This window comes from Coenobita brevimanus, chromosome 80, assembly GCF_032717465.1.
Source record: "Coenobita brevimanus isolate Jiangsu-jjx chromosome 80, ASM3271746v2, whole genome shotgun sequence".
NCBI lineage: Eukaryota > Metazoa > Arthropoda > Malacostraca > Decapoda > Coenobitidae > Coenobita > Coenobita brevimanus.
In genome coordinates this window covers 18,222,303-18,234,895 of record NC_137033.1, presented here as the reverse complement: position 1 = coordinate 18,234,895, position 12,593 = coordinate 18,222,303, and the positions used below count along the sequence as shown (strand labels likewise).

At 44.2% G+C, this 12,593-nt stretch overlaps 1 protein-coding gene across 1 annotated transcript in view; it reads right to left on the bottom strand.

Annotated features, from left to right (window-relative positions):
- gus (splA/ryanodine receptor domain and SOCS box containing gustavus) overlaps positions 1–11,118 on the bottom strand; it is a 173,613-nt gene extending 162,495 nt beyond the window's left edge. The window contains exon 1 of the mRNA XM_080279735.1: positions 11,036–11,118. Within this exon, the coding sequence (XP_080135861.1) occupies positions 11,036–11,088 (53 nt within the window). The 5' untranslated portion in view covers positions 11,089–11,118. The remainder of the gene's footprint in view (positions 1–11,035) is intronic.
- Positions 11,119–12,593: the final 1,475 nt, after the last annotated feature.

The following is a 12,593-nucleotide window of genomic DNA, read 5'->3' as shown; positions in this document are numbered from 1 at the left end:
TAGAATATGATGCTAGTTGCGAAGAAGTCCTACAGAGAGGATATGGAGCCACAGTACTGTCTTTTTCTGCCACTGAACTACGTAGAAATAAGCAACAAGACGATAATCGAAGCCAGGTTGAGGTGAAAAACGTATAGTAACGGTTTATACACAGCTGAATTCTAAATCATCTGAAGACAGCCGGCATGGGACGAAAAAACACGTCTAAAGTAGTTGTGGGGAGACAGAGAAAGAAGGGGAAGGTTGAGAAAGAGGAAATAAAAGAGTAGGAGTGTAGGCTAAGGAAGAAAGAACAACCCTGATGCTAAACAAGACGGGGAGAGACAGTAAGGGAAAAAATAATGGGAGACAGAAACATAAGAGCAAAGTGGAGAATGAGAAAATAAAAGAGTATGAGTGTGAGGTATGGAAGAAGGAATACATTTGGAGGATGGAGATGGTTCAGGAGGAGAGGGGAAAGAAAATGAAAGGTAGAACTGCAGAAAAGGAAAGCAGGGAGAACGATAATAATGAAAAAAGCGAAGAGAAAAGGGGGAGGATGAAGAGGATGAAAATAAATCAGGAAAATGAGTAAAAAAAAAAGGAAAGAGGGGCTGAAAATAATTGAGGAAAATAAGGTGGAAGAGGACAAGCAAGACAGGGAGGATGAAAAAGAAGAAAAAGAAGATAGGATGAAAATAAGAAAGGAAAATGAGGCACTGAGGATAAAAATAAAAGGGGAAAATGAAAGGTGGAAAAAGATAGGGAAGGCAGAAAGGATGAGAATAAAGGAGTAGGTGAGCAGGGAAGCAGTGAGCAGGAAATTGAGGTGGAGACAGGCAGGAAGCAGGGAACAGCAGGGGAAGGAAGGGGCGGTGTAGGGAAAGGAGGAGGTGGAGGAGGAGGAGGAGGAGGAGGAGGGAGGAGGAGGAGGAGGAGGAGGAGGAGGAGGAGGAGAAGGAGGAGAAACACAAAGAAGAAAGACACTGGGGAAAGGCCGAGTAAAAAGAGGAAAAGGAAAAGGAAAAGGAAAAAGAGGAAGAGGAAGACCAGCAGGGATAAAGGAATATAAGAGCAACAGACCTATTATTTCTTTGCAGGCTTTTATTTTTTTATTTTTTCACAGGCTGGTTATAACAAAGGGTCGCGTTGTAAAAGCCATCGGAGCTTTGTAACACTTTTTCCTTAGTGATTTATTTCGCCTGTTGCACCTCAGAATCCTGCAATTTAATCCTTTCACTACGATGGCGTGTTATTAGTGTTATCCGGGTGTTATTATTGCTATTTCTAGTTATTTCTATGCGTTTATCTCTAGACTTTTCGGGCTGGAGGTGGTTAAATATAACAATGATCTGTACTTTACTCTTTTTACTCTAACTTGGCCTTAAATTTGCCTTTCCACCTTGAATGCTGAGTTATAGCTACAGATTAACACTAGAATATGATGCTAGTCAAGAAAAAATACTGTGGGAATGATGCAGAGCCGTAGTATTGTCTTTTTTCTGACACTGAGCTACGAGTACGTGAAATAAGCTTTGAGAGGACGAAAATCTGGGCCAAGTTAGAGTAAAAACAGTATAGAGGTCTTCCTGAAACTGAGGGGGCCAGAGGAAAGAGTGGGGGGGAATGAGAAACGGAGATGTAGAGGAAGGAGGGGGAAAAGAGGAATGAAGGGACGGAGAAAGGGTGAGGGAGGTGAGTAAGGACATAGGAAGAAAGAAATGGGGAAAGAAAGACGGAAGGGAAGTCGAGATCGAGGGGGACAGGGGAAAGGGTGGGGGGAGAGAAAGAGAAAAGGAGATATAGAGGAAGGAGAGGGGGAAAGAGGAATGAAGGGACGGAGAGAGGGTGAGGGAGGTGAGTATGGAGATAAGAAGAAAGAAATGGTGAAAGAGAGATAGGCGGAAGGCGAGAAACTGGAAGGAGATAGGGAAGAGGAAGGAGGGAGGATCGGAGAGAAAAAGGAAAGAGGGGAGATGAAGGAAGGAATGGACAGAGTGAGACGGAGGGAGAGAATGAGATAGAGAGAGGGATGAAAGAGAGATGGAGGGAGGCAGAGTGTGAAGTAAGATGGAGGGAGGGAGAAAGTGAGATGAATGAAGTGAGTGAGATGGAGGAAGGGAGGGAGTAAGATGGAGGGAGGGAGGGAAAGAGAGATGGAGGGAGGGAGGGAGAATGAAATGGAGGGAGGGAGGGAGAATGAAATGGAGGGAGGGAAGGAGAGTGAAATGGAGGGAGGGAGAGTGAAATGGAGGAAGAGGGGGGGAGATGGAGGGAGGGAGGGAGGGAGATGGGGAGGGGGAGAGATCAAGTTTCCGCTGGCCTGGTATAGGAAATCAATGCCTGGTTGCTGTAGTGCTGAGGGTGTAATGCCTTTATGTACAACCCATGTGCTAAGTATGTGCTTACTACTTATTGCTTGCATACATGTGCTATCCTACTCATGTGCTGCTACTCCTTCTCTTTATGGTAGGGGTGTACTGCTTTATGTGCTACCCCATGTGCTAATAATGTACTTATATATTCACCTACAGCCTTTGTACGATTGATACTCATTTTAATGTTAACAACTTACTGTTTACGTACATGTGCTACCCATCTAGTGCTCAAATCTAACCCTTACACTTACACTTAAACTTACACCCTACCACACCACACCTACAGTCACATACACTAATTTCCACCTACATTCACATACACTAACTTACACTTCATCACCCCACCCCACCACTCACTGTAGTCCGTTCATCTTAACTTGGTCTACAATTCTGTCCTTCTGCAGCTTATTTCATTTACAAAAACAAGAAAAATACTGAGGCTCTACTATCACATCCTTTCCATAGCATTCTTCACAACTAGCACCATATTCCAGCATTAAATTCTTCTTAAAGCTCAGTCTTCAAGATGCAGAGAGGGTAAGTTTGGGCCAGGTTGGAGTGAATAAGGTATAATCGAGGTGCCTAGTCAAAGGATGCTACAGTGCTCCGGAAATCGCAAGAAATGAGGTAGAATCTATACAACACAGCACAGAATATCGATAAAACTGATGCATAAGGATATTTGGTGTCTTATACATGTAAATATCGTTATATCCGGTGCCAATGGCGTTACCTTGGCACCCTTATCACTCTCTTACTCTGGAACTTCCTTACGTACTCACACCACCACACACACAAAGGTAATCAATCGGGAACACCTGTTTAAACCCCACCATACTTACACTACCACATCAATAGCCACGAGTTTACCCTCTCTCTCTCTCTCTCTCTCTCTCTCCAAAGCTGCTGTATTACCCACCTCTCTATGCAAATACACATTAAAGATTATCTGATACACCCATACACAAACTCTCTCTCTCTCTCTCTCTCTCTCTCTCTCTCTCTCTCTCTCTCTCTCTCTAAATATACACGCAAACTTATCTAGTACACCCACACACACACACATGCAACAATCATACATGTGCAGTCTGACATTAAACACACACACACACACACACGCACGAGTACAGTTACAATCAATTAGATGAATTAATTGATAGTGGACGAGGGATGGTGGTAGCGAAACAGATAGTGGTTGGTGGGTGGACGAGGATGGTGGTGGATTGAAGAGAATGGTTCTAGACGATGGTGGTAGGTGGAGAGAGTGGTAGGTGGAGAATGGCTGTAGGAGAATGGTGGTAGGTGAAGGATGGTGGTAGATGGAGAGGGTGGTTGGTGGAATATGATGGTAGGGTGAAGATGGTTGTGACAATTTGTGCGAAGACAACTCAAACTATCAACTACATGGGGTATATTTTTCTAAGTCCTACTCTTCCCCTAGCATACGACCCGCAACCAGCAATGTTATATCCAGGTCCCCAATTATACTGCAGGGTGAACAGTGACAAGGAGGGAAGCTTACTTTGTCCACAGTCCGACCGGCCCTAGAATCGAACCCACGATCATCCAATAGCGAGCTGGATAACCTACCACTGCACCACCGACCGTAGTTGAGGTATAAAAATAGTGGTGGTGGTGGGATATGAGGAAAGGAAATAAGAGTGATATACAATGTTAGTGTGGGAGGATATGGTTTGTGTGTGTGTGTGTGTGTGTGTGTGTGTGTGTGTGTGTGTGTGTGTGTGTGTGTGTGTGTGTGTGTGTGTGTGTGTGTGTGTGTGTGTGTGTGTGTGTGTAGTTAGGAGCGTCATGGTAGCTAAGTAGGTCATGGTTGTCAGGAAGGTCGTGACAATAAGCGAGGTCATGGTAGTATGGCAGGTCAGGGAAATAACTCACTACAGGGTACTCGCAGTATGGGAGGTGCTGGCAGTATGGTAGGTCATGGTAGTGGGGAAGATCATGGTGGTAAGGTAAGTCATGGTAGTAAGGATGGTTAAGGATGTAAGGCAGGTCATGGAAGTATGGGAGATGATGGTGGTAAAGTAGGCGATGGTAGCAGGCAAATGGTAGTAAGGTAGGTCATGGTAGTGAGGAAGATAATGGTAGTAAGTCATGACAGTAAGGTTGGTTATGGATGTAAGGCAAGGTCATGGAAGTATGGTAGATGACTGTGGTATGGTAAGCGATGGTAGCAGGCAATTGGTAGTAAGGTAGGTCATGGTAGTAAGGCAGGTCATGGCAGTGTGGTGGTAAAGATGTGGCCTGGGTACGATGAGAGTCAATCTGAGGAGTTGTGCCAGCTTCATCCGCATGACACCACCACCATCACACCACCACAATTACAGCACCACCACCACAATCATAGCTCTACCAACACCACCATAACAACTACAACACCACCACCATTACTACACCACCTCCACCACAACAACAACTATAACACCACCACCATCACACCACCTCAATTACAGCACCACCACCACAATCATAGCTCTACCACTACCACCACAACTACAACACCACCACCATTACTACACCACCTCCACCACAACAACAACTATAACACCACCACCATCACACCACCTCAATTACAGCACCACCACCACAATCATAGCTCTACCACCACCACCACCACAACAACTACAACACCACCACCATTACTACACCACCTCCACCACCACAACAACTATAACACCACCACCATCATTATAACACCGCCACCACCACCACCACCACACTATCCTCTTCACCATGTCCCATTTTCACTCTCATCCCTACCTATTCAGCATTACTCCAGTTACTCATCACCACGTCCATTCTCACCCTCATTACCACCACCACTGTCACCCACATCACCTCCATTCTCGCCACCATCACCACCGCCATTCTTACCCTCATCACCATCATCATCTCAATTTTCACCATCACGTCCTCCATTACCAACACCAAACACATCACCTTCATTCTCACCCTCCTCACCACCATCACCACCACCATTCTCACCCTCATCTCCACCATTTTCACCACCACCAGCCCCACCATTACCACGCTCACCAAATGCACTCTAAAAATCCCCCACTTTCTTCCACGAAAACTACGCAGGATTCTTAGAAATGGGCACACGGGGGAGGGAAGTTAGGAGGCGAGGGGAGGAAGTGAGGAGAAAGGAGGAGGAGGAGAAGGAGGAAAATTAAGAAGGTAAGAGATGGAGGGGAACTGGAGGGGTGGAGGAAAATGAGAGGATAAAGGAAAAGACAGAAAAGGTGGCAGAAAATCGGAGAGGAGAATGAAAATGAGAAAGGAGGAAGCACTGATAAACAAAGAAAAGAAATGAACAAGAATGAGTAGAAAGATGACGGATGAAACGAGAACAAAAACAGAATGGAAGATGGAAGAAAGGAAGGAGGTAGAAGTGATAAAGGAAGATGAACAGAAAGAAAAAAAAAGAGAGAAACGAGGGTAGGAAAGAAAATAAGTAAGAAGGGAGAAGAAATAATGAGGAAGGGAAGAAAGAATAAATGAAACTAAACAACACGGTAGGAAAAAAAGTGAAAAAATAAATAACATGAAAAAATCAGAGAGAAGGGGAAAACCAAAAAAATAAAAGAGTGAGCGTGTGGTTGACGAGTGAGAGAGGACGAAGAGAGGCAGACAGCGCATGCGAGAGAGAGAGAGAGAGAGGAACCTTTTGTGAGCGAGGGAGAGGGAAAGCTTTTGAGAGGGCAAAGTGTGTGTGTGTGTGTGTGTGTGTGTGTGTGTGTGTGTGTGTGTGTGTGTGTGTGTGTGTGTGTGTGTGTGTGTGTGTGTGTGTGTGTGTGTGTGTGTGTGTGTGTGTGTGTGTGTGTGTGTGTGTGTGTGTGAGAGAGAGAGAGAGAGAAAGTAAAAAGTAGAAATCAACTAGAAAAATGGGATGAGAATAAAAATATGAGGAAAAATGTATGGGCAGAGAAAGGCTGAGGAAAAGAGAGTTAAGAAAGGGAAAAAGAGAGCAAGGAGAGGGAAAGAGAGGGAGAATGCAGGAAGAGAGAGGGACAGGTTGTGACACTGGTTTCAGGTGCATAATCCGAAGGTCTCTCTCTCTCTCTTTCTCTCTCTCTCTCTCTCTCACACACACACACATACATATTCCTAATTTATTTCCCAGTCTCTTCCTTCACCCTTTATCCCCACCCTTACCCTTAATTTACTCCCTAATCCATCTTTCCCCTTTTTGAGAGAGAGAGAGAGAGAAACCACCGCATTAACACATCACCGCCCACAAGTGCACCTACCTAATATTATGCGCACACGCACACGCACACGCACACACACACACACACACACACACACCATCACTACCTTGCACGTTCAAACACCTGTGCTCTCCCCCCCCTCCCCAACACGTGCTCATCCCACTCTCTAAAAATACACTTTCAGTCACACATCTGAATATTTCTCTACTTACTTATTTTACACACACACACACACACACACACACACACACACACACACACACACAGACAAACTCTCTCTCTCTCTCTCTCTCTCTCTCTCTCTCTCTCTCTCTCTCTCTCACACACACACACACACACACACACACACACACACACATACACACACACACACATACATCCTCGCAGCGGCTTTACATTTCTAACTATCGCCTCCACTAAAGTCTTTTTTACCTTAACTCCTGTCCTTCTGCAGTTTATTTGATGTAACTCAGGGGCAGAATAAGACAATACTATGGCTTTTCGTCCTTTCCATGGTACTGCTTCGTGATTAGAATCATATTCTAGTTTTAATCTCTTGCTACGACTCGGTATTCAAGATTGAGATGGCAATTTTAGACCAGGTTTGAGTAAAAAAAGTATTTAGAGTAACAACGAAAATTTACCACATTCACAAGGAAACGCCCATCTTGATATAAACAAAATTGTCCTGTGCAATAAATTAATAAAGAAAATAAAGATAAATAAATGAAAAAAGTGACGGGGATGAAAAGTCTCCACGCTGAACAATAATAAAAAATAATAAAATAAAATGATAACAAAGGACAGATGACAGTGAAAGTGTTGTGATATATATTTTGCAATGATCATGCTAAAACTCTATTCTGATAACCAAAAATACAAGACAGAATTAGGCTATACACCAATGAGTAACTGAAATCTATAAACGTAATTCAGACAAGGTTTCCGCCCTCAGTTTGTACGCGAAATCACTAAAATGTCTCAACCCTACAACAAAGCCTCAAAATGAAAACTACTAGAAATGAAAACTACTAGGCCATACTGTGCTTCTTGCACGATATACAACAGTGCCAGACTATCCTCACATTCCGTCTGCTCTCAGTTTGCTTTATAATACTGTGACATTCGGTTATAACACAAATTTCATCCCTTCTTTTATACGATCGTGCACCAATCCGACCAAGCATCTAATCCGATTTTCTTGGGCAAACTGTTACAGGAGGCTTAACTTCGCCAGCATCAGGACTGCAAACGCTCACGTGAAGTTCTGCAACGTTGTGATTTTTTACATTAATCGGCTTAGGAGACGGAAAGCCGTTTGTAAACTTAATAAAACTGTTTGCTAATGTCTATAAAAAAAAAAATGAAGATTTTGTGTGTATAACTGAAACCAAACATATATTTCTTCACTAGTTATACATATCATATTCATCAGGACAGACAGACAGATAGAATATAATTATTTAGAAAGACAGACAGACAGGTTGGTAATCATCCACAAGGAAAAAGAGACGAAATATCCGGATCGCTTTCGTGTAATCGCATTTTCATCACTATGTTAATATTCCTATGGACATCACCACATCCATCAATCATGTGAGCCCAACAGATTTCTAGGCACTGGCAGATAGATAGATAGAAAGATAGATAGACAGACAGACAGGCAGATAGACAGACAGATACTTAGTGACTCAAACATCATTTCTAACACAGCTTCAAGTTTTCCATGACAAGCGACACAAATTTTCCTAAACACTTATTATTAATTCTGATGCAGTATTGAACCTGCCTTACTCCACTCCACTCTTCCCTCCTCACACACCACCTGCACCGACCTCCTCACCCACACAACGTTCTAAGGGACAGGCACGCAGGAAGGCAGCCGTGGATATTAACAGCCAGGGTATATTTCATTAGTGTGGGTTCCGAGTTGGTTGTGTTGTTGTTGTCAGACGTGCAGCAAAAAATTATGGTCTGCGACACTTCATTAATCTCAACCAGCTCCTGTATATATAATCTTGCAGTATTTCCAGACATCCTTCTCTCTCTCTCTCTCTCTCTCTCTCTAAAGCTAACCCATTCCCTTATTATCTTTCCATCCTTTCCCTTCTTCCTCTAACTGTCATTCCCCAATGCTGACCAGTCCCCCTCAATCCATCCCATTCTCCCCAACACCCACTTCCCCCTCTCTCTAAGTCAAGGGTAGAAGTTGAAACGAGAACCCAGTAGACTGCAGGCTTGTCACTTTAAACTCTACTTCGCATTCCCTAACTCTATCAACTCCCCAAACTATCCCCACCACGACACCCACTACCTCTTCCTCTCACTAACCCCTCCACCATGACATCCACTACCTTTTCCTCTTACCAACCCCTCCACCACGACACCCACTACCCCTTCCTCTTACCAACCCCTCCACCAGAACCACCACGACACTCACTATCTCTTCTTCTTACCAACCCCTCCACCACAACACTCACTGCCTCTTCCTCTAACCAAACCCTCCACCACAACACCCACTGCCTCTTCCTCTTGCCAACGCCTCCACCACAGCACCCACTACCTCTTCCTCTTGGTGGTGTGGCTGGTGATACCTCCATTTACTGAGACTGCGGAATCACGAGGGAGAGAACAAAATAGTCACTCCTGCCTATCTGCCCGCACGACTACCAACCTTCCACTCCACACATAAGGTCTTGGCTGGGGTGAGTCAGGTCGGGTTAGGTTAGGTTTGATTAGGTTAGACTAGGCTATGTTAGGTCAAGTTACGATGAGTTGGGTTGGGTTAGGACAGGACAGGATAGGATACGTTAGGTCATTAGGTTACAACAGGACAGAATAACATAATTTAGGTTAGGTCAATTTACACTAAGCTAGGTTGAGAAAGGATAGGATAGGATAGGACAGGATAGGATGGGATAGGATAGGAGAGGATAGGAGAGGAGAGGAGAGGAGAGGACAGGAGAGGATGGATTAGGTTAGATTAAAGAATGGACAAAATAGCCAACCCAACCAAGCTTCCTGTAAAACCAGAAACCTTCCACTCCACACAGAGAGACGAGGCTTTCATTTCCGATACGGGGCTGTCGCTGTTCTTTGTTCTGCAAGGAATATTCTAGTGGACATACACTCAGGCGCCTCTGTTCTCGTCGGCTGAGGAAGCTCCCTAACACCTTTTCCTAAGCGATTTATTTCCTTTGTTACACCTTACTGTCTTCTGTGCTACATAAATCCTTCCAATGCCCTCATATTCTGCATAAATAACGTACAAAAGGAGATTAGCCACCCATATCAAAAAAAAAAAAAAATCAATAATGAATAGGTGCTAGGAAGCGTCCTTCAGAAGACTCCTGTGTTGGGTACGAAAATCTTATACTTAACCCTTTCAACCTCATGACGTATTTTCTACATTATTCTTGTTATTTCCAGACGATTTTATACTTTTCGAGGGGTTAAAAACATTCTTCAATAACCACTTCACTGCGAGAAATCTATCTATCTATCTATCAATCTATCTATTTATCGATAACCACTTCACTGCAAGAAATCTATCTATCTATCTATCTATCAATTTATTTATTTATCGATAGCCAGACGCCTTAATCCTGTAAGGTGTGGCCAAGGTGTGGCCACGAACAACTTGCCTCCATGTCGCCCTGTCCTCTGCCATTTCGCTGTCCTCCCCCAAACCTACAACCCCCTCTCATATCCCTCTCTCCTCAATCCCTCCATCCATGTGCAATAAAATCGTCTGATGCTAACATGAATACCATTAACTTCCCCAAAACACATCATCGTGTTGAAAGGGTTAAATAAAGGCAAGGTACATTTTTTTTTTCCAGGAACATGTATGCTAAAAAAAAAAAAAAAAAAAAAATCCAGACAAACGTACCTGTATATGCAAAATCTATACATGAAATATTCTGATCCTTCAAAAAATAATTTATGTTTTGAAAAAGGCCTCTCGTCCCTCACAAATCGTAGTTTATGTTTTAGACTTAATGGGATGCTGGGGTGACGGGGAGTGAGAAGGATGGGATAGAAAGTGTGTGTGTGTGTGTGTGTGTGTGTGTGTGTGTGTGTGTGTGTGTGTGTGTGTGTGTGTGTGTGTGTTAACCCTGATATGTCGAAAACCACCTACATTTGGAAAAGCTGTACATGCCCCCAATAAGATGCTTCTCCGTATGTGCATATAATTATTTCATTCCAGATAAAAATCCAAATTGTACATCACTCTGAATGGGGTGGTGGGAGCAATCATTCAAATTTCAATGCGTGATGAAATTATACCGTCATGAATGATAAATAATGACAAATGAGGTACAGGTTTCACGACAAATACATCCAAATATCGATAATGATATGGTGGTCAGTTCCAAGGCACTGCTTATATAATTTACGAGTGTCTTATTTTTTTTCTCTAACGATCATCAACTTCATTATTACCTGGACGAAGAAGATGACGATGACGACGATGATCCCTCGCGGGTCACCTTCATCTTCAGACGCGTGGCAGCCGACCAGGTGAGTACCAGAACACTCCACACACCCTCCACCTTGCCACCACCACCACCACCACCTCCACCGCGCCTCCACACGTCCACCTCCACCACCGCCACCACACCACACCACACAACAGCACCTCCACAACCCAGGGCTCTAGATCAAGTCCATGGATGTCCTAAATGTCCTTGCTCTTGACAATGATTATGTGGTTGGGTAAGGACAAGAGATTCCAGTCTCGGTATATCGACTCAACCACACAACCGGACTTCCACAAAACGTACGAGTCCTATATTACATCCATGAGTATCCTGAGAATCCTATTTGACGATCAAGGGAGTCCTGAGTCCTTCCTCTTGACAGTGATGGCGTGGTTGGGTAAGATTCCGGTCCCGGTATATCGGGTTATAAGTCTGCTCGGCTCAATGATCAAATAACCGGGATGACACTGAACTCTCCCGTCACCTGTCCACCAAATCACCTGTCACTTCAGCGCGTCATGTCTTTTTTTTTTTTTTTACCTGCGATATTCTCTGAGGAATGGATAGCTGGTGGTTAGATATGGATGGGGTAAAAGTAATGTTCCTTACTAGAGATCAATATTGGCTCTAGAGATATGGAATGTGCTTGATGTTCCTTCCGTGAATTAGAGAAAAGATAAAGAACTGGATGGAAAATATATGTTCCTTCCACGAGAACAACGAGTACAGGTGATTTGAGATGGAGGGAATTAAAAAAAAAAAATCTTTGATACGAGGACAAGTTGCTCAACTGGGATGGAAATATAAATCCTTCTACGAGATCAACTGGAGCAAAACCAGTGGTGGACGCTCATTAATCTCTATTCCTCACGTCGGTGGTAGTGGTGTACGTGATAGAGAAGCCTGTCTATCGGTGGGTTGAGGGGGAGGTAGGCAGGCTGGGTTGATAGGGACAACTGGTACCTACAACCTGGTACCTACGAATCCGTCCTTTGTTTGCCTCCTGTCCTTGGGAGGGTCAGGTAGGGGTCACTCTCACACCTGCTGCTCACTTCTACAATCCTCACACCTGCTCCTTTCTACAATCCTTCCTCTTCGCACATACTATAGACAATCCTCCCTCCTCACACCTGCTCCCTTCTACAGTCCTTCCTGTTCACACCTCCTCACCTCCACAGGTCTTCCTCCTTACACCAGCTCACCTACACAATCCTCACACCTCCTCTTTTCTACAATCCTAAAACCTGCTCACTTGCACAAGCCTCAGTTTCTGCTCACACCTGCTCATTTCTCCAATCCTCCCTCCTGGTGGCAGCGTCCATCTCACCCAAACAAAAGATGCACCTCAAGGAACTGTACCACTGGGTATTAACTGCTTCTCCCTTGTGCCTTTTCACTGACTGATGAACCTGGCTGACTGTCGGAGTGTCTGGGGTGACTGTGAGACTTTTTGCTTGAGGTTCAGTCCATACAGTCACTTGCACGAAAAGTTACAGGATGGCACTGGGAGTCGAACCGGT